The sequence below is a fragment of the Callospermophilus lateralis genome, chromosome 4 (genome assembly GCF_048772815.1).
Source record: "Callospermophilus lateralis isolate mCalLat2 chromosome 4, mCalLat2.hap1, whole genome shotgun sequence".
Lineage (NCBI taxonomy): Eukaryota > Metazoa > Chordata > Mammalia > Rodentia > Sciuridae > Callospermophilus > Callospermophilus lateralis.
Window position 1 is genome coordinate 12712287 of NC_135308.1, and position 22308 is coordinate 12734594.

General features: G+C 48.2%; 1 protein-coding gene and 1 pseudogene across 2 annotated transcripts; one reads left to right on the forward strand and one right to left on the reverse strand.

Annotated features, from left to right (window-relative positions):
* Positions 1-816: 816 nt before the first annotated feature.
* Positions 817-912, reverse strand: LOC143398762 (small nucleolar RNA U13; annotated as a pseudogene).
* Positions 913-19610: 18698 nt separating this feature from the next.
* Nkx3-1 (NK3 homeobox 1) lies at positions 19611-21346 on the forward strand. Of its 2 annotated transcripts, XM_076852291.1 has the most exons (3): positions 19611-19643; positions 19893-19920; positions 20770-21346. In XM_076852291.1, the coding sequence occupies exons 1-3, from the start codon at positions 19611-19613 to the stop codon at positions 21186-21188; spliced, it is 480 nt and encodes a 159-aa protein (XP_076708406.1). In that variant the 3' UTR covers positions 21189-21346. The 2 variants fall into 2 exon arrangements, with proteins under 2 accessions (XP_076708406.1, XP_076708404.1); XM_076852289.1 differs by having other exon boundaries at positions 19611-19920.
* The last annotated feature ends 962 nt before the right edge of the window (positions 21347-22308 follow it).

The following is a 22308-nucleotide window of genomic DNA, read 5'->3' on the forward strand; positions in this document are numbered from 1 at the left end:
TTTCCAAGATAAGATTTGAAAAATCTGTGTTCATTAAAAAAAAAAAAAAATCCTTTGGGTAAGGCCAGTCCCCCAGGGTGTGGATCCTTGACACGGAGCAGGAAATTAACAGATTGATCCTCTTCATCTTCTGTGCCTTCTGTAACAGAAGCAGTTCCCAGACCTGTTCTGAATAGGCCTTGCTTCTGAATTAGAAAGATGCCCAAGCCCTCTCCTCGCCTTTGCATCCTACCTGGGGAAAGCATGAGAATAAAAGTCCTGGGCAAGGGTCTGAGTGAAGAAGAAGGCGCAGGCCAGTCGCCAGTCACCCCCACCGCTGCACATTCCTGCCAGGGAATAAGAAAATAAGATTCTGCTGATAATAATAGAGTCTACGGAGTTTATTCCCTGAGTGGGGTAGCAAAGACCAATGAGAGAAAGGTATTTAAAAACACGCGGTAGTATATTCTGAATGTCAAATAGGACAGAGAGGATAAGCCTGCTCTAGAGAAAGAAAACAGGGTGGGAGCTGGCGGGCTTGGGCCAGGCTCTGCAGAAGAGGGGACTGAGCCTGGCCAGTGTGGGTTACCCCAGCTCCACTGTTCACTGGGGGGGGTGGGTTCAGGAGAGGCCTGGGACTTTGGAATGCAGACAAACAAAGGGGCATATCTAGGGCCAGAGTCATATTTTACAAATCAAAGTTAGTATGAGGGAATTTGGGAACTGCATTCTGGTGAGAAAGGGGTGTGGGGTGAGGGGGCTGCTTACATCTATACCTAGGATCCTTAGACCCACTGGGCTGCCTCAGTTTTTTGCTGTTTTTTTTTTTTTTTTCCACACCAGAAGGGCAATGGGCCAAAGTCACAACCAGGCTCCAGAGAGGTCCATCTCCCCCAATAGCATGAGGACCCAATCATCAGGCTCCAGCAGGAGCCCACATCTGTGTTCCGCCCCACCCCCATTGCTGTCGCATCTGTATTTGGCTGACTTAAAAACAAACAAAAAACCAAAACGATAACAGCAAAACCTACTCCTCGCGCAGTCTATGTGGCTTTCCTTTCAGACAAGGAAGTTTGAGCGTCACCAGAGATTCCTAAAGGAGAGTGAAGAAAAACTCTCCTCTTCCATCTCTCACTCTCTGCCCAGCAGGAGCATTTTAAAACACCGTCCCTCCCCGGGCCCATCTCCTCCACCCCCAGCTGCCAGCCTTCCATCTCTGTAATCTCTCCTCCGCACTGAAAGCTGCCCCTTTTTGTGTGCCTCCTACCGACGACTGCTTATCCTCCCAGGGCTTTTACCGGGGAGCGCTCTGTAAGCAATCAGCCTCTTATCTGCGTCTGCCTTCAGTCCCATCACTCCAGCCACCTCTTAATGTTCACAAGTTCCCCAAATGGGAAGTAATTGACCTCTAAACAAAACAAAAAAGCTCTCAGAGAGATAGCAGAGGTTCCTTTCCTGGCTGTCCCAGGGCTAGGGGTTCTCACCTAGGCCAGGTGGATAAGTCAATAAATCTGCAGACTTCCTGGCTCCCTGTCCTTCCTCTCTGGTCCCAGCCCCCCTGCAAACCAGCTCCTCTGATCCCATCTGCAAATCGGGTGGAGCACGAGTCTACCCAGCTCACAGAGTTGCCTGGGGTGTGGGTATTTCTTTTATAATGTTATCATTATTATGATTAAGCATATGATTTAGGGAGCATACTCAAATCTTTTGGAAATTCCACTTGAAAATAATTTATGATGCTCGCTATATATTGTTTCCTATCCACATGCCTCCTCCCTTCCCCTCCCTCCCATTGGCCCAATTCAAAATTCCTCCACTCATCCCATGCCCCACCCCCATTATATATTGGTATCCACTTATCAGAGTAAACAATCAGCCTTTGATTTGGGGGAATTGTCTGACTTTTAGCATGATATTTTGCAACTCCATCCATTTACCTGCAAATGCCATAATTTTATTCTCTTATTGCTGTGATGCTCGGTGTTTATGCCAACTCATATCATTATCAGCTCCCCAACTAGCCCCTTTTCTTTTTTACAAAACAAGAGAACTCCAAGGAGTAAAGGCTATGTTCCTTCCTCCTCTTCCCCTGAAGAAGCAGTCTTACAAAAGAGATAGTGGTGGCAGTTTCGGAGTTGTCCCAGTTCAACCAGAAACATGCTCTGTGACCTTGAATCAGCTTCCTAACCTCTCTGGGCTTGCCTCCGCATCTATAAAATTGAGGATCTTTGAGACTATTATTCTGACTTGAGGTGGCTCGCTCTTGATGTCACATGCCCTAATCATATATCCAAAAGAGTACACAAAGCATTGATCTACAGTCTAGAGAACAGCTGTAAAGTGAACACAGATGGGATTTCCATGCAAAGCAAGAAATGGGCTTCCATCTTCCCAGCTGGCCTTCTCCACACACACACCCAGAATACAACCCCCTTTCCCTCTCCTTTCCCAGAGGATGTATCAGCTGTTCTGACTTCTGAGATGATCATTTTCAGGCTCGTCTTTATAGATGTACTCATACAGACACACCCCTTAGCAACATGGTTTAATTTCTCCTGGTTTCAAATGTTACCTTAATAGAATCATCCTGCACATATTCTTTTGTGATTTGCTTCCTTTGTTCAATCGATCTTTGTGGGATTTCTCCATACCGTTGTGTGTAGCTTTCATTGTGAGCTGGTTTTCATTGCAGATTCTATGGCATGAAATGCATGTACATCAATGTATGTGTTAACTGAAAATGTAGTTAGTGCCCTTTCTCAGAGGGCAGCTGTATGCCACAACTGGAATTTGTCCTGGGCGCTTCTGCTATTTCTGCAGCCTTCCAGTGGTATCCTGGACCCTGGCAACCACTGCACAGTTTCACTCAGGACTCACCACCTCCTCCATCCGGGGCAGAGTAGTGGGCCCTCTGATCCAGTAAACTTTTTTTTTTGTGTGTGTGTGTGTGTGTGTGTGTGTGTGTGTCTATTTTTTAATTCAGAAAGTACCAAAAAGCAAAATTTGAATTTGCCTCACCTTGAGTCCTCCGCTGAACCCATGAGAATGAAGGATGTGTGGGCATTAAGTGTGTCAAGTCCGAGGAGAGTGAAAGCACATGGGAGGTCAAGCCCTCCAGCCCCTGGGACTTGAGCATCAGAGGATCTTGGTATCCAAAGTGGGAGGATGTCCTGCAACCAATCCCCTGAGGATTCCGGGGACCAGCAAGATGCCTCCCATCCACAGAGGAAGCATCCAAGGGACAAAACAATGACAGCCACACTGTGAGTTAGTGGTGGACTTGGAACCCACCCCTGAGCCTCTTCTGTCCTCTGGCGCTGGGTTTCGAGCCCCGAATACTTGGCGTAGGGTTTAGGTTCTCATACAAATCAGGTTACTATGAAGTGCCTCCATTTTCTTTATGTCTTTAGCGAAAGCTCCATAAATGGAGTAGAAGGCTTTTTGGAAAGATTAAAAGGGATAAATTGGGGCTGGAGGTGCACCTGGGTGGTAGAGCATATGCTTAGCATGGGAGAGGCCCTGGGTTCCCTCCCCAGCACCCAAACAAAGAAAAGGGGGGGAGGTAAACCGAGAGCAAGAGCAGGAGGGTGGGAGGGGTGAAGGTGCACTGCACCCCTGTGCCCTGGGCGCCCTGTGCCTGAGGACTCTGGCTCTGCGTTCCTGTTCCCATTTCTGTGCACTTGGAACCTCCAGGGACACTGACTCATGCATCAGGGTGGCCAGCCCTTGGAGGGGGGGCACATTCAGCCCTGAGCTGTTTCTCTTCCTCAGCTCCAGCCCCCCCGCCACCCCCAGCCCCCCCCCCAGCAGAGCTTCCTAGAAACACTCGCCTTCCTCTCAGACTGTTTAGGCTCGCCCAAACCCCACCCCCATTTCACCCCAGAGAGATGTGGTCCCAGTGACACAGTCCAGACTCTGCCATAGGAAAAGCAAAGACATGCCTGCGGCCCCCACCACAAATCTCAGAGCGCTTTCTGAGTCCCCTTGGGGCCCGGCTCATAAGCTGGCTTCAGTCAAACCTGTTTCCTCCCCATCTCTGCCTCCTTGACTCCTGCCCCCTCCTGTCACCAGCCCAGCCTAATCCCCTGAAGCCCATGGGCCCAGGAAGTTGGGATCCTCAGAGGAGACTTGAGTGGGCCAGAGGGACCTTTCCTTTCATGGCTCCTGTCTCGCCTTCCTCCGCAGGTCCTGGTCACTCTCCGTGGGAAGCCTGTCTTAGTGCCCAGGTTGGACTGAGTCCCCTGGTGCTGGAGCACCTCGGTGGTCCCCATCTCAGGGCACTGACCCCTCAGGCCTGCTGGCCTCTCTAAACAACCAGCCTCGTGTCTGTGTGCTTCCAACAGACCCTGTGCAGGTCCCAGAGAAGGGGCGGGTGCCATTTGCTGACTGATCACATGATCGAACCAGAGAAGGTCGCTGTTTGATTCCCTGGCACAGCTCCACAGTGTCTGAGGTGAAGACCCCGGCTCTCCCCTTGCAGCCAGAATCCTCCGGAAGAAGCCCCTTCCCTGTGTGGAGAGGCCTGGCTCCAGGCAGGGGTATCTGAGCCTCCATAACAGGGACCACGGCCCTGGTCCTGTTCAGGTTCCCACAAGTGAGGTAACTACGAAGGTCCTTATGTATTTCCAATCAAAGCATGAAGAAAAGGAGAAAGAAATCCCCGTGCTTTTAATTAAGTATCAAGAACATTTGACTGAGCATTTCAGGAGAATATAAGACCAGTCTCATCACAAGGGAACTTCTACTAAGTGTAAAGCCGTTTCCCCTTCACTGAGAGACTCGTTGGCATAACGTGGCCAGGAGAAAGAGGGCATCATAACCCCTCCTGGGAGCACCCCCAGGGAGCCCCAGTTCTGAATGGAGTAAGTGGAACACCTATGCTGTGGCTCCTATCTGAAGACGTCCAACTGTCACCTCACGATCCTTAACCCCTTCCTTCCTTAGTAATTCAACCCCAAGTTTCAGCTAAGCACAAAGCTTCCTGGCAGAAGATTGTGTTTCCCAAACGCCTTTGCAGTTGGGAGAGGTCAAGTAATGACGTTTGGTCGTAGACCTCAGTGGGAGGGGCTTTCTCTCCTTCTCTTCCTGCAGGTGAAATGGTGGAGCAGCAGCAGCTGTTTTAGATGATAAAGGAAACAAGATGGAAGAAGCCTAGATTCTCAGCACCATGACACCACAACATCAACTTTGTTCTGCTTATAGTCCAACTTTTAAGATGAGGGAAAAGTTAACTTTTGTCTGTTTTAAAGCCACTGACTTCTTGGCCTTTGTTTCAGTAGCTAAACATGTATCTCAGCTAACAAAGAAGATAGATGGGTAGTTAGAAGAGCAACAGTAGATGTTTATGAGAGAGATCCAGCAAGTCAGAGTGGTCCAGAGAGCGCCATCAAAGAAAAGGGACTTGAGACAAGCCCCTTGGAAGGAATATACTTTGCATGAGTGGAGGGAAAGGACAGGAAGTCTACATAAAAGGATGCAGAGGAGAACAAAGAGCACAAGGTGCGCAGAAACCAAAGACTTTGGGGAGGTAGCCTTAGCTCCCAAATTAGCAGACGGAGGCTCCATGTGATTAAAAAATTTATCCCATCAGGCTTCGGCTGTAGCTCAGTGGTCGAGTGCCTGCCTAGCATGTGTGAGGCACTGGGTTTGACCCTCAGCAGCACATAAAAATAAATAAAGATATTGTGTCCATCTACAACTAAAAATTAAAAAAAAAATTAGCCCAAATCAACACCACTAAGAGTAGAGATAGAAGTTGAGCCTCCAAAGTCCATTTCTAATATATTTTGTCACCTTTATAATTGTTGCAAGGTACTGCTTCTTACTGTTATTTAACTCACAAGACACAGAGTGGTCCTTGCCAATTTGCACCCAACATCTGTATTCTAACTAAAAGTGGTGCTTTTTGATCTTGAAGTTTTCATCCCAAGTTCACAGAGAGTAGATCAGAGTGAAAGGAACCCCTTCAGATGTTTGAGATGTATAATAAGATCTCAAGATGTTCATGGGACATCTTGGTACATTTTGCCTTTGTGGGGAGACTAAAGACACTGCCTGCAAAACCTAAACTTCCCACCAGGGGACGCCATCGCCTCCGGTTTCCCTGAGAAAGGGAATTCCCCACGTTCCTTCGGCCTCCACCCAATGCCTCTGCATTTGCCTCTGGGTAATGTTTCAGGTTTCAGGTTTCTACCTCAGGTCAAGTCCTTTGCCTTCCTTTCTGGATACTGACAGTTGGGCATGAACAGGAGACAATGAGCCTGTGGATAAGGGCTCTGCAGGCACCAGCTATTGCTGGCAATGGTTTCAATGTGGAGGTGCAGGTGGCTATGCAATCTGTGGGGGGCTTTACAGTGCTCAAACGTCCTCCATAGCACCGGCTCATTTAATTGCCAAATGACAAGTTCCCATTCTCAGACCATTGGTAAAATTAAGGAAAGTGAGGGACCTATCCAAGGTCACCCAACTTGTAAATCAGTCAGAATATAAAAGCCATTAATCTTGTTCACAGGTCCTCTGTCCAAGGTTAACCTTGTGCATCTAAAATTCAACTGTGTTCAGAAACGAACTCTAAAGGGTTTGCAAAGCAAATATTGCCACTAGATTCTCCTTCAACTGACTTCCTTTTCTCCTGCTGCCCAGGTTCTGAGACCTTGCAGGGAATATGATCTGTATGGTCCTTGAACTGTCCTTGACTCAGAGCAGAGGTCCCTAACTTTCCTGAATTGAGGACAGCTTGGAGAACTGATGTCACTGAACCTTCTGGGCTCTGGCTTAGCTCTGTGCTAACCAGCTTGGTGATGGCTGGTGAGGTACTTCACCGCTCTACTTTTCCTCTTGGGTAAAACAGAATAACGTTAAAAGAGCTGAGACCAAGGAGATTCTTTAAGTGACAGAGACCCAATTCACACTTACATGAGTAAAAAAATTGAAGGCAATTTGTTGTTCCACATAGCTGAATGGCAAGAAGGTTGAGCTGGAACTAGGGGTGCCTAGCACCAGACCCAAGTCCTGGAGTGGCTCCCCACCCACCCCTCGCCTCCACCTCTCTGCACGGGCAGCTTCAGCATCACAGACTGGCTGAACCGACTGCCAGACACACAGCTACTGGCAGCTCAGAGCTGCACCTTACAGCTCCAGTCCCCTGCCAATGCCAGGGTGTAACGCTCCCCTTCATCTGGGGACAAAATAACAAAGGAAGGTGAGAGTGTTTTTGGAAAGTCAGCCTCCGAGGCTGAAAACCTCCTTACCTTCTCCCCCAGGGTTATGCTGACCCAGGGCAATGCTCTCACTTGCAAATCTCAAATGCATGGCCTTCGGTGAGGCTTACAAAGTTTACAGTGAGGGAGGGGCCCTGGGCTGCAGCACAAAGAGGGCACATCACGCCTTCCTAAGAGGAAGCAGTGCCTCCCTGTGTCCAACAGTCCATAAATTGAAAGGAAGTGAGCCAGCAATTGATTCCCTTGGGACAGATGTCACCTGGCATCCTCTCTTCCTGCCTCTGGAGTTCACATTATCATCTCTGAGGCAACAAGTGGAGGATGGGTAGTGGGATCAGCCTGATGGCATAAGCCCCCTCGTGATGTCACACCAGTGCATTCTCATGCTGTGCAGATTATTGCTTTGCGCCTGGGGTAGCACACTCATCCTTCTGCAGCTTGAGTGACCTTGGAGACATGGGACAAATGCTGCTCTTCCATAACTATCTTGTATCCCGATTGGACCGCAAGCTCCTTGAGGGCAGACAGCGTGTATTATCCTGACATCCGACTTCCCAAATTTAAGTTACATGCTGAGTCTAGGGATAATTCCCCTCATTTCTACTCATCCCTTAAATATGTGACATTTCCTCCTCTAGGGTCATGGCCACTGTCTGGTGGTCAAACCTGCTAGATCCAGGGTCAGATGGCGTGTGTCTGGGCTTTGCCATTTGCTAGCTGAGTGCCACAAGAAGTCAGTCAGCTTCTTCCTGCCTTTGTCTCCTTTTCTGTAGTTGGGGCTGTAATGGTGCTCAGGCCTGGGGCTGCTATAGGACTGAGTTAATATAAGCACGGGGCTTTGAACAGCATGTTCTAAGCATTAGTTAAGAATTGCGGGCTGGGGTTGTGACTCAGTGGTAAAGTGTTTGCCTAGCACACATGAGGCACTGGGTTCGATCCCCAGCACCACGTAAAAATAAATGAATGAAATAAAAATAAATGAATGAAATAAAGGTATTGTGGCCATTTACAACTAAAGATACTTTAAAAAGAAAAGAATTGCAAACATTGTTTTAGTGACAAGCCAAAGATTTCTGTATTGCTGAATTTCACTAGTTTAGAAAAGGTTTAGAAAGTGCTTTTTCATGCACTCTTCGTGCAAAGCTAGGTTGCCTGCCTGTGAAATGGACCAGCTTCCTGGCCTTGCACTGAATTCTCATGGCAGCTGTGGGTAAGTCTGTCCCTCAGAGGCAAGTCCTATCTGGCCTTCTCCTTTCCTGCATTCTAGGTTTCTGCACCCACAAAACTCTCCCAACACTTTTCCTCCAGTTCAGACCTCAGATGGCACCGAACAGTTTTTACCTCTTCTTGAGAGAAATGGCCATCAGGAAGGGCTGGCCCTCCATGCCCATGAGCCATGTTTCTTGAGGCCTTAAGCAGAGCTCACTAATCAGGGTGTCCAAGATTTTCTCAGTAATTGGACCCTCCCAGCCACCTTATCTTGCCCTCTGTTTCCCCATGCTTCCTTTAGTTGGCCTTGACTCTCTCCAGAGGCCTCTGAGGGAGGTGTCTGCATGATCTGGTCTGTCAGTGTTCCTATTTATCAATCAGCTACTTGCTAGCTTTGACATGAGAACCAGCAATGGGTTCTTATTGAAAGATCTTTCCTTTCTATTGACATGTGTATTCGTCTATTTTCCATTGCTGTAACAAGATACCTGAGGCTATAAATCGTACAAAGAAAAGTTCAGTTTTGAAGACGAAAAGTCCAAAATCAGGGATGCCCCATTTGTGCAGACTCTGGTGGGGGTCCCATTGGCTACACTGACCATGGCTGACAGTGGCTAACAATGTTCACAAAGTTGACAACAACGTTGACAAAATTGACAGTGGTCACAGTGGCTGATGGCATTGTGGTGGGAGTCTGTGCAAGAGGGAGAGCTCACATAGCAGGACAGGATGCCAGAGAGGGGCTGTGTGCTCTTCCATAGCAATCTCCTCTTCAGCTCCTTCTGAAGGCAGAGCCCAGTGACCTAACCACCACTAAATGGCCCATCTCTTAAAGGTCCACCACCTCCCACAAGCTTCCAACTTATGAACCCTCAAGGGACAAACCTGGACCAGATCCTAATGATGGCCGCTTGCCGTGGAACTACAGCCCTGGAGGGAGCTTTAGCAGTAACCGTGACATTTCACTTCTTTTCACAAAATACGAAACAAATCAGGTGATAGCAATTACCTCTGCCTTTTTCTTTGCTTTTTTTCTGTTTAAAACATTTCATAGTAAAACAACAACAACAAAAAAATCACGTTTCAGGAGATAAAAATAAACCCGACCTACACGTTGAGAGACGTGGATTGAAGTTCCCACTTGGCCACTGATGTGCAAGTCTTGGTGAGTCATTTAGAGGCGCTGACCTTTTGAAGTGACGCCTAAGGTTCCTCAGTATCTTATTCTGGGGGTTCCTTGTCTGCTGTGGTGCTAGGGATGGAGCCCCAGGCCCTGTGTGATCCTGTGTTTTTAAGTAGACACTGTGACCCTGCCTGTTTCTGACGTCCTTCTCTCCTGCCCACCGTTTTCATTCCTGCTGGACGATCTCCATCTCCTTTCTTTCCTCTCCCATCAGAGGGACAGAAGCCTGGGTAGATAGCTGCAGGGGACAGAGGCCTTTCCCAAGCCCTCAGCATTCAGGCATCAGGCGTGCTGCTGGGTGGTCTGGAGGACTGGCCCTTCCTTCCTTCCCCCTGCACCTGGGTGACCAGGTCCCCTGTGAACTGTGAAAACACCAGCAGGACCTGGCCCGCCTCACCCTCATCCCTGGGGACTTCGGGGGCAGGACCTGCCTCTGGCCAAACAAACCCCTGGCCCAGCAACTCAGACCTACCCAGGCTGTGCTGCTGATTTTCAGAAATATGTCTGCCAGAGAGGCCTGAGCCAGCAGCCCTGGAAGAAAGCAGTTTTCTTTTGGATCAGTCTCTTTGGGTCCCCAACGCTGTCTAGCTGAACAGTCAGCAGATCTCTCTGGGGAGCCAAACAGCATCCCAGTCCCTGCCCTGGCCCCCGAAGGGATCTGCACCCATCCCATGCCAGAAACCAGCTCTGCATACTCTCAGATGCTCATCCACCCTGGACGCCATCATTTGGGGGCACCACAAGACTATGACAACCTTCTCAGTTTCATGGGGACACTGAGAGCCAGAGGGATTGGGGAGAGAAAGGTCTCAAATTGCCAGTGGCGGCCAGTGCAGGGGGAAGGTCAGAGCCCCCTCCTCTAGACAAACATCCCCAATGTGTCTCCCAGGTGAGGGCCTCTGCTAAGCTGTTGAGCAGACCAGGCAAGGAAGGACTGCGGCCACCCAGTTAGAGGGCAGGGACTCTCCTGCAGACGTGGCCCTGCAGCTGTGGAGGGGAGTGAGTGAAGTGACCAGGAGCACCGTTAGCAAAATAGTCTTGGGCTCCTATTGCCCCATAAATCTTCCTGATGGCTTTTCTCAGGCAATAAGCACAGATGAGGGACTTCATGAGCCCAAGGTATTTTCTGCTGCCAAAGTTTGCCAATCCCCTGGGACCTACAGAGTGGCCTGCAGGGAAGGGAAAGCTGGGTTATACCCAGCCCCAAAACTGGAGAATCAGACCTTGTTGCCTTAAAGGGTCTTAGGATGGAGGGAGAGCGGCCTTTGGACAGGTTTGGGGTATGAAGCATGAACGGTTTCAGAGTAAGATTCAGGGCTCAGGAACACAGAAGGTCTGGACCTCCTAAGAAAGGAACCTGTCACGAGAACACTGAGGCCTCCATTCCCTCCATGTCATGTCCTCCTGTCACTCACTGAGCCACACAAGTGCCCTCACTCAGCTCCCCGCTCTCAAAGGTAGGGGTCCCCCAAACCAGTAGTATTGGCATCCCTTAAGAGTTTGCAAGCCGTGCAGAATCTTAGGGCTCACTCAGACCCACAGAAGCAGAATCTGCATTCTAGCAAGGTCCTCAAGGTCTGAGAAGAGCTGCTGCAGCCTGCCAGAGTCCTGTCCCCTTGCCCCCACCTCCTCTCCCCAGGTGCTCTGGTCTGAATGTCCCTCCAAAACTCAAGTTCAAATTTAATTGCCATTGAAACATGCTCGGTAGTGAAACTCTACCGAGGAATGGGTTAATGCTGGTATTGCAGGAGCAGGGTCCTGAGAAAAGAATGAGCTTGGGCTGATTTATTCATATTCCACTCCCCTCACCACCTGATGCCCCCTGCCTTGTTATGAGTAAGCAAGAAGGTGCAGCAGACACAATCCCCCAATCTTGCGCTTCCTGACCTCTGGTACCATGAGCCAAATAAACTTCTACCGGTTGTAGTTTAGCTGGTCGGTGGTATTCTGGGACAGCAACTGAAAATGCACACAGACACCAGGCTAGATTTCCTGTGCTCTGGGCTGCTCTATGTCCCCTCTCCCCCCTTGTACCACATCTCTGTGTCCCGTGGCCCTGAACTCTGTCAGCCTCCAGATGGAAAATAAAGGTCACACTAATTCATGCCACTGGATAAATGACTGAGGGAGATGTGACATTCCCCAAGCCTATATAGCATTTCATATTAACACATGACAATAACCCAAATGCCACATGGAAAAAATACAGGACCCAGAGTGAGCTCGGGGGTGGGGGGGGAGACAATGCCCTTGAACCACCCAGGTGGGCAGTTGCCTATGGTCTGAGCTAACCTCGTAGAAGAAGGTGGTTTCATTCAGCCCTTGTCCCTGCTTTTGATGGTTCTGCTGTCATGCTCCCTTGGGAGGGGAGGTGGCAGGAGGGAAAATAGGTTGGCTAAGCAAGGAATTCTGGAAAAGCAGTGGGAAACAGCTGCGATCCTAAGGCAGGTCCACAATCCTGCCTGCCCTCCACAACCAGGCAACTCTATTTTCTCTCTCCCCTGTGTCAACCGAATCAACTGAACCCAGGGCTTAATGAGCCTGATTTGCTTCCAAAGCCATCTCTGAAAAGCCAAATCGGTAGGTGCTCATTGAACACCTGATGTGCCTAGTGCGTGACTCAGTGGGGCCAGCATGGGCTTTGGAGGCAGAACCACCTCTTAGCTGTGCAGACCTGAGCATGTTGTCTTCCATCTCCAAGACTCAGTCTCTTTGTCTGAATAGAAGGACCCCCAATGGGTTGTAGAGTGGATCAAATGTCTATAGTGAGCTATAGACTCACGGCAGTGAGCCTAGCATGGGGCTTTTGATCTGAGTCAGTTTCATCTCCCCTTTCCTGGTGTTGAACAGAAGAGGAGAAGCTGAGTCACCGCCCTGAAGTCTTATGCAAGGTTCTCCAGGCTTGGCTGTCCGCCTTCTGCCATGTGCGAGAACACGGCACTCCTTCTCTCTGGAGGACACAGCCCCGAGGCACCATCTTGGAAGGGGAGAGCACCCTCCCCAGACACCGATCCTGCCAGCACCTTGATCTTGGACTTTACAGTCTCCAGAAACGTGAGGAAAAGAAATTTCTGTTCTTTACAAAATAGCCAGTCCATAATATCTTCTTATAGCAGCACAAAATGTACTAAGACAACTAGTGAGCTGAGATGATGAACCATGTCTCCTCCTTTTAAAGTGTGTTTTTCCAAGGCCTTCCGGCACCTGAGACCAAGGGCCAATGAGCAGAAAAGACTGGAGAGGCCCACAAAGTCTTTTGGGTGGAAACTGAACCCATGAAGACACACAAGAGACTGCAAATGCACACACAGCCCGCCAAAGGGCTCGAGGTTAGGATGGAGCAGGACGTGAGTGGACACGATGACCAGGCAGTAGAGGCAGGGGACGTCAGCAGGGAAGGAAGGGGAGGCGAGAAACTGCGGCCTTCAGGCGGGAGGGCCTGGAGCACCCCGAGAGGCTGAGTTTTCGCGGAGTGGAGAGTGTGGTGCAGCACCCCCACGTGGGGCCCAGGCAGGCTCCGTGTCCGCAGCGCACTCTGTTCTCTGGTTGTATCAGGGACTCCTGGGTTCAGGGCTGCTCTTTGTCTTGTCCCTTCACAAGGTCCCTGGGGATTCCGAGACACGGTGAACTCCCAGAAGCTCCTTCCAAGTGATTCTTGTCTCCACATGACTACAATGTCTTCAGCTTCACGGGAGGGAGGGAGGATGGGAAAACAAATGGGACCTTTTCTATAAGGTGCAAACCATGAACTTGAATGTTCCAGTCCAGCTCCAAAAGATAACGAAGGGACAAGTCTGAACTCCAATATCACTGAACTTCCAAGAACACTAGGACAATGTTCTCCCACCCCAACGCCAAAGCTCAGAGTCCCGGAGGCCTGGCACAGCGCCAAGGAGAAGTGTTTCACAACATGGATGGCAGGGTCTCTGCATGAGAAACTCAGGGCGTCCTCTTTCACTGAGTCCCATCCAGTTCCAGCTAGGACTGGGAACTGGACCAGGGGCTGAGGTGAGGAAGATGAAAGAGAAAGGAGCTCTCTATGCCGTGAGCAGGAGCCTTGAGGGCATTCAGATGGCACCTGGATATTTATCCTGCAGCTCTGCCAGGAGTGAGGGGGGACCTTGGGGTTGCTCCCCCACCCCTCCTGCTTCCATCTGGACACTGTTAACTGGGACCCCCACCTCTGGGAAATCCTAGCAACCCGTGTTGCATATTGCATGTGGCCTCTTTTTGGGGTGTGGGTGCTCATCAATTCCTCTCCTTTCTTTTTCTTTTTGCCTATCTGCATTAGTGAAGGCAGAGAATCATGGTGTGAGCAGGTCAGGTACAATTTGGGGTGGCTACCCCAGAAGGCCTTGGAAAACATACTTTAAAAGAAGGAAAGAGATGTATGCTAATGAAGCAACTTTAAAATTTTCTGCATTTTATGATGGTTTGACATCTGGGGGCCTATGGAGTCGAGAAGGAACGGGCTCTCCTAGGGTTAGTCAAACCCCAGAGAGAGCAAGCCAACCAACCTGGGGTCCATGCTCCCAGACACATCCTTTCTTTAACTCTGACACACTACGCCAACATTCCCCCTACCTCAAGTCACCCCAGAGCCTTTAGCCCAGGCCACACCAAATGATCCCAACTCTCCAGCCCTAAGTGTGCCCAGCTTCTTATATGTCCTGCCCCATCCTTTCCACATTAAGGTCTGTGACTCATGCTGCCCCTCACCCCGATGCCTGCTCCCCAGCCTGGTGCTTCCCCTTGTGGACCTGGACGGTGGATGTGCTGCCTCCAGGTCTTATGTCTCTGAGCACATAAACTCTTTCCTGTGTCTTCGTGTCTTGCCATACCTGATAAAAACCAGCACCGGGTACATTTATAACAAATGTCCACAGGACAATTCTGTCAGCTCTGCTCCTGCTTCTTCCAGTGGAGGGCAGCACTGGGGGCCACAGGGGAGGGTGAGAGGAGGGGTGGAAGGGGAGAAGTGCACTGGGCTAGGGCTAGGAGACTCGGCTTCCCATTCTACTTCAGCAGTCTCTGAGAACCTGAGGTTCTGTCTCAGAAAAGCAAGATATTTTATTAGATGATCCTGGGGTCCCTCATAGCTCTAAATGTCTTTGGACTTGGATGTTTTCTGGAATGATGGAATGTAGTATAAATGCTTATTTATAATGTGAAGTTCAGAAAAAGGTAAGCCTACCATATTGCACTTCTCCAACAATTAATATGGTGAAAGTCTGGAAGGAAATATACAAAGGAGACAGTTTTAGAGAAGAGATGGGATCGTGCGTCTAAATGTAAAATTCAACTTTAAAAAAAAGGACCCAACATTTACAGGTAAATGGATGGAGTTGCAGAATATCATGCTAAGCAAAGTAAGCCAATCCCAAAAAACCAAGAGCCAAATGTTTTATCTGATAAGTGGATGCTGATCCATAATGGGGGGTGGGGCGGCAAGGGAAAAATGGAGAAATTTTGTATGGGGGAAGGGGAGAGAAGGAGGTGTGGGGGGAGATGGTGCAATGAGACGAAATTATGACTCTGTGTACGGGTATGATTGCATGAATGGTGTGATTCTACATCATGTACAACCAGAGAAATGAAAAGTTGTGCTCCATTGTGTAAAAAAAAAATTAAATTTAATAAAAAATAACTTAAAAAAAAAAGGACCCAAGGTTCTCCCTCATCACTCTGCTACTTTTATTAGGCCACTATATTAGCTTCTTAAAGCTACTGTGACAAATTATCACAAAAACGGTGGTTTTAAATAACACAAATCCATTACCCTACAGTTTTGGAGGTCAGAAGTTCAAACTGTGCCCCTTTGGGCTAATGTGGAGTGCAGACAGAGCGGAATTCCTCCTGGAGACCCACAAGGGAATCAATCGTTCCTTTTCCTGCTCCTAGGGGCCACCTGCAGTCCTCGGCTCATGGCTTCCGTTCAGCCTCGAAGCTAGCTGTGGCCCGCTGAGTCTTTCTCACATGCCATTCTCAAGATTTCCTCAGACACCAGTTCCTCTCACTCTGGATCTCTGGCCACCTAAATAATCCAGAACAATCTTCCCACCTCAAGGTCAGCTCGTGAGCAACTTTAATTACAACTGTAACCTTAACTATCCCTTGCCATTTGCAGAACATACTCACTGATTCTGGGGGTTAGGAAGTGGGCATCTTTGAGGGATTGTTATTCTGCCTCCACGGCACTGTGTATCCTCCTGGTGACCCTTGGTCATTTCCATCCAGCTTAAGCTGCATAAACACAGCAAGGAGACAAGGGCCACCTGTCTTCCTCTGTGACTTGCCTTGGGACTCTGTGGTAACATATGGATAATTCTGCTAGTCAGTGAGATGCCTCTTAGGAAGACATTCAGCTCGCAAACATTTATTAAGTGTCTGCTGTGTACCGAGTCCCTTCCCATGAAGCTTGCAGTCTGATAAAGGAAATGACCTGGTCATGTAAACCAAGTGCAAAGCACGAAGGGGAGGAGATGTAAAGCAAGTGAGGCCAAGTGTCATGAGCAGCGTCCCCATTCTAAAGGGAGATCTGAGACCTGAGGAGGTCATGGGGAAGGAGGTGGCCCAGCTCAATTCTAGCTCTGGATTTGTAATTTATGGCAATTAGAAATGAGTACAGGATAAGCATTCTGTTCCACTCTCCTTCCTTCTCCCAACTATCTCCATCTTTCTGAACTGAGATAACGTCTCTAGTGAAAAAAGAAATGTATATTTATATATTCTTCCAAATATTCAGAATAGTATATAGATAATTTGTTGCCACCTTTTAATACAATAATTTCATTTTCTATACATTTTGCAACTTGAACTAGTCTCAGGCCAAGTTGAAGATACTCCCAAGTAGGTACATTCATGAATTTCAGGGGCAAATCTCTAAGCATGGAATAGCCGGTCAAAGGATATGCCCAGTTTTAATGCTGATAAACATTGTCAAGTTGGCATCCAAGATGCAAAACTGGTTTACTCTCCACCAAACTTGCTATGAGCAGCTATTCTTCCATAGGCCCACCACTGCCAGACAGCATTCATTTTTTATAAAAACTTTGCCATTTTGAGAGGTGAAAAGGGGTGTGTCAATGTGGTTTTGATTTGCGTTTCTCAAATGATGAGTGTGGTGTTTCCCCAATGTGCCATTTTGTTTTACACCTTTAAGTCATCTGGGATTCATTTTGTTATAAGAATAGAACTTATAACAAATAGTGTTGTAAGTTCCATAGAATGGCACTGGCTTATTAAATTATTCACATTTCCCCACTGATTTGAAATACCACCAGTTCTAAATTTTAAAAATGAAAAGAGGCCACTTCAATCTAAACCTCACACCATATACGAAATTAATTCAGAATGAAGCATCGATTTAAGAGTAAAGTATGAAACTTAGAGGACATTATAGGAGGCCTTCTTTAGTACTAGGGCTAGGCAAAGAGTTCTTGAGCATGATACAAAAATCAATTAATCAACTAATTAATCAATCAATTAATCAAAAAAATTAATCAACTGGACCTCACCAAACACATTTGCTCTGTAAACAATTCTATTAAGGGGATAAAAACACAGCTACAAATCTGAGCGAATATTGTCAAACCCACACATCCAACAATGGCTTGTTTATATAATGTATAGAAAACTATCAAAACTCAATAGTAGGGGCTGGAGTTGTAGTTCAGTGGTAGATCCTCAGCACCACATAAAATTAAATAAATACAATAAAGGTATAAAAAAAATCTTAAAAAAACTCAATAGTAAATTGTTAAAACTCAGAAAATACAATGATAACAAGGGCAAGACTTGAACAGATATTTTGCCATAGAAGAGAGAGGGTTGGCAAATAGGCCAACCATATGAAAACATGTTCAACATCATTAGCTATTTGTCAAGTGCAAATAAAAACTAAAGCTAGAATAAACAAGAAAGCAGTCTATACCTATTAATGGCTAAAATAAAAATAGTGATAAACCAAGTGCTGATGATGTGGAGAAACTGACACTCCCATACATAGGTTGTGGAAATGTAAAATGGCACAACCACTCTAGAAAATCATTTGGCAACTCCTTACAACACTAAACAGATACTTAGATCAGACTTAATAATTGCACTTTTGGACATTTATCCCAAAGAAATGAAACTTATTGCATTAGTCAGCTTTCTGTCACTATAACCAAATACTTGATATAGACTCCTTATGAAGTAAAGAAGACTTATGGTTCTAGAATTTAAGTCCAAGGTCGGTGGTTATATTGGTTTGGCCCTCAGGCCAGGACAGTACATCTTGATAGGAGTGTGTGTGGAAGAAAATGATCACATCCTTAGCCAGGAAGCTGGGGGTCGGCGGGGGAGGGGGGAGGAAAAAAGACAGAGAGAACCAGGTCATAATCCCTTTCAAGATAACAGTCTATACCTATTAATGGCTAAAATAAAAACAGTGTACATCCTCAATTGCATAAGGACCTCCCAATTAGGTCCCACCTCTCAAAGATCCATGCATCTCCCAGAAGAGTCATTCTGTGGACCTTTGGGGGAACACCCACAAAAGCCACACAAAAATGTTTTGCATGAGTGCTCACAGCACTTTTGTTCATCATAGCAAAAAACTGTAAACAACTCTAGTGTCTTTTGATAAGAACAGTTAAATAGATCCATACAACACAGTATCATTCATCAATGAAAAAGAATGAACTATTAATACATGCAATAATCAAAGTGGACTTCAGGAGTACTATAGTCGTGTGTAAAAACGCCAATCTCTAAAGGCTACAAACCCTACAGGGTAGGGTTTATACATCATTCTCTGAATGGTAAAATTGTTGATATGCAGCACAGGGTAGTGGTTGTCAGGGGTTGGGCAGGAGATAAGGGGCCAGGGACACAAACAGGCAGTACTGCAGAGTTCTTTTGCAGTGAGCAAAGGATTCTCTATCTTAATTGTGATTGATGGTTACATGAACCTAAACTGTAACACAATTGTACAAAAAATACACAAACACACACACACACACACACTCAAATTAATGCAGATTTTTAAATGGCAAAAATAAAATGAAATCTGTAATCCAGTCAACAGCAATGTACTAAAGTCCACTTTCTGTTTTTTAAGATGCCATTATGGCCAACACTGCAGGTATTACTTTTCAATTTCCTGTGAATCTATAACTATTTCAAAAGGAAACACTTACAAAAATTTAAAGGACAGGAGGCCTAAAATATATGAAAGAAGAAATTCAGTTTTTCTAAGGCCTTCCCATTTCCCAGGATAGTTCTGTTTGGCGGATGTTGGATCCTCAATAACCTATTCCCCTTCCCTTCTCCCCAGAAACACAAGGTACCCTTTTGAAAAGATTCCAGGTGTGTTTAACCACATAAAAATGGTTTAAAAGAATACCAGCATGCAGTTATCCAGATTCATCAATTGTGGATATTCTAAGCCACTTGTTTTCTGACGTTGGATTCATTGATCAATCTACATTATTGTTTCTGAACCACTCCAGCATAAATTACACTGAGTGCCTCTGTCCCTACAACTATTCAGTAGACCTGGCTTTACCACCAATCCCCCCACCCCACCCCTCCCCGTCACGGGGTACGCAGGATTCTCATTGGTAAAGCAGAGTCGTCGCGACTGACCGCCTTATCCCAGTGAGCAAAGGCGACGGTCTGTAAGAGCGAAACGGAGTGACTCTTGGGCATCGTTATTCCGGGAAGACGCCTGCGAGTGGCTAGCGGCAAAGGAGGCCGCTTTGCTTTTCGCGCCCAGCCTGGGAAACGGGCTGGAGCGGAGTCAGGGGAGCGATCTGGGAAGAGACCTGGGAAGAGCGGAGCGCGACCGTGCGAAGGACCCCCCACCACCTCCGGGTCACCTGGCGGGCCGGGCAGCCAATCCGCGGCGCGGCCCGTGCCCCCGCGGCCAATGGGAAGGCGGCGCGGCGCGCTCCCCCGGGGCTATAAGTGCGCGCGGGGCGGCGGAAAGCGAAAGTGGTGGAGCGCAGTGGGCCGGGCCCCAGCCAGCCGCGGGGATGCTCCGGGCTCCCGAGCCGCGGCCGGGCGAGGCGGAGGCGGCCGGCTGCAGTCCGCGGGCCGCGCCGCCCACGCAGTCCAAGCCGCTAACCTCCTTCCTCATTCAGGACATCCTGCGGGACTGCCCCGAGCGGCGCCGCGGCCAAACCGGTCACCCGCAGCCACCGTCCGGGCCGGACCCAAGGCGCGACCCTGAGCCTGAGCCCGAGGCTGGAGAAGGAGGCCGCGCCCGGGCGCCTGCGGAGCCGCTGAGCGCCGGGCCCTGCGCCGCTCCGGGGGAGGCCGAGACGCTGGCGGAGTCCGAGCCAGGTAAGACGGCGAGACCGGGGAGGCCTGGTCCCAGGAGGACCTCCCGGAGCTCGGGATGCTGGGGTGCGGCATCACTGTCCTCGCTATCCCCTGGCCACGGACGAGCCTCGAGGTTAAACCCTGAGCCCCTGTGCTGGGTGGTGCGCTATTTTGACACCGCTTGATCCGCGAAAGTCGGTGGCACCTGCTCTGGCGATTAGAACTAATAAGAATGTATTAATATTAATTATTGTTTGATCAGCAGAAGTCCCTTTGCTTCTCAGTCTCGTGGGCCGTCACACAGTACTTTGGGCTGTTCCTTTTGGTCTTAAGGAGAAATAACACCGTTGGAATATTTATAGAGTAGACTCATTTTCTTTCCCATCACTTCTTCTGCACCAACCTAACGCCTCATGTAGGGTAAAGAGGATTAAAACCCGAGAATGAACTTGCCATTAGCCCTTGCGCCTCTCCCATCGCACAAGCCCTCTCTTGCCCACCCGGATGCTAACTCCGGATACCATTTGGTCTCCCTTTACTTCTGGGGTGTTTTCCTGCCTGCCTGCTCCCACATATCTTTAACAAACATCCAGAATCCCCCATTTAATTGTACTCAACAATATGGCAGAAAGTGCAACCACTAAGCGCCTGTAACTTCGGATTCTTGCTGATTATTAGAAAACTAATACATAATATACAAGTTTACTCATTCTCCTTTCCAGAGAGTTCCTTAATCATGCGAAAAAAGTGAAATGTTTCCAAGATAACAGTGGGCTGTTTTGTTCACTCAGGGACGAGATAAGGGTGGATTGAATTCTGTGCTAACATGTAACTTTTTTCTTCTAATCCTCCTCCTCCTCTCTTTTCCAGATAGTCACTTTGAGACTTATCTCTTGGACTGTGAGCACACTTCAGGCGCCTTACCAAGCCTTTCCCAGACCCCCAAGCAGCCTCAGAAGCGCTCCCGAGCTGCCTTCTCCCACACTCAGGTCATTGAGTTAGAGAGGAAGTTCAGCCATCAGAAGTACCTGTCTGCCCCAGAAAGGGCTCACCTGGCCAAGAACCTCAAACTCACTGAGACCCAAGTGAAAATATGGTTCCAGAACAGACGCTATAAGACTAAACGAAAGCAGCTGTCTTCAGATCTGGGCGACTTAGAGAAGCCCTCCTCCTTACCAGTCCTGAAGGAGGGGGGCTTCTCCAGGGCCTCTCTGATCTCCATGTATAACAGCTACCCTTACTACCCCTACCTTTATTGCCTGGGCAGCTGGAGCCCTGCTCTCTGGTAACGCCAGCTCAGAGGACAACTACTTGCGATCAGAAACTGCCTTCCCCGGAGTGTCTCTGTGGAAGACTGAAGGGGCTGAGGTCAGGAAGGGCTGGGGCCCAGGAGGAGTGCAGACCAAAACTGTCGGAGGTTTCTGTGGAAATCCCAGATTCTTCACTGGTGGGCCAATGAAAGACCTAGGGCAGCGACTGTTTTACTATCTAAGTAGTTCCCCCAGTGCCTGCCATAGATCACTGTTGCTTTTAGCTTACTGTTTGAGGAGAGGAAGAGAAAAACCAAGTGCTGTTTCCAGCACTTGGCTTGACTTTGGATGAGCTGTGTGCCTTGCTCCTGAGGATTCTGTTGCTGTGGCTCCATCCTCCTGGGTGATTGATATCAACTCTGAAAGAGCCAACCTAAGGAGAGAAAGACAGCCAAGATGAGAATGTCACCTACCGAAGTAAACTTAGGTTCAAAAAACTCCTATTGGCCTTGGAATGTGGCCAATCTTTCTCTCTATTCCTGTAAAAGTGAGGAAGGTCTCAATGAAAAGCCCTCATGCTCTGGGCAGGTTGGCATGGGACAGGGGTGGGGAGGTGAAAATCTGAGCTTCTTATTCCTTTTTCAGTAGTATGCCAATTTAAGTATTTACAGGGTGGCCTGAGTAGAACAAGATGCACTCGCTGTGGTTTTTAAGACAAGCTGTATAAACAGAACTGGACCAGAAGGGGTGGGACTGTGCCAGAAGAACCTCCGCCTGTCCAAGCAGGGGCCTAAGGAGGGTCCTGTTGCCTGTTTTATTGGCAAAAAGTGGACAGGCGTCTGCCAACCCCATCTGCCCTAGCTGGAAAATTTAGAATGAGAGGTTCCTGGGGTTTTCAGGGTAGAATTTGTTCTCCATTGTAACAGAGGTGACACCTTTTTTTTTTTTTTTTTTTTTTTTAGGGTAAGGTCTTTTCTTCCCTCCTTTTATTTTATTTTAGTTTTTCTTTTCTTTTCTGCAGCAATTACCCACTGAAGGGCCTTCTTTTCAGTCCAGGCTTTTAGTTTGGCTATGCCTAATAGGCCTTTCTTATTTAGCCCGAGATCTGGTCTTTCTTTTTCTCTTATCACACCCAGCCTTGGAAAAAAAGGGGGAGGGG

Excerpts from the sequence above, each read along its gene's own strand:
- Nkx3-1 (XM_076852289.1), top strand. The coding sequence starts at position 19,611 with ATGCTCCGGGCTCCCGAGCCGCGGCCGGGCGAGGCGGAGGCGGCCGGC. Across the intron at positions 19,921-20,769 it reads GCTGGCGGAGTCCGAGCCAG|ATAGTCACTTTGAGACTTAT; the intron begins GTAAGACGGCGA and ends TCTCTTTTCCAG.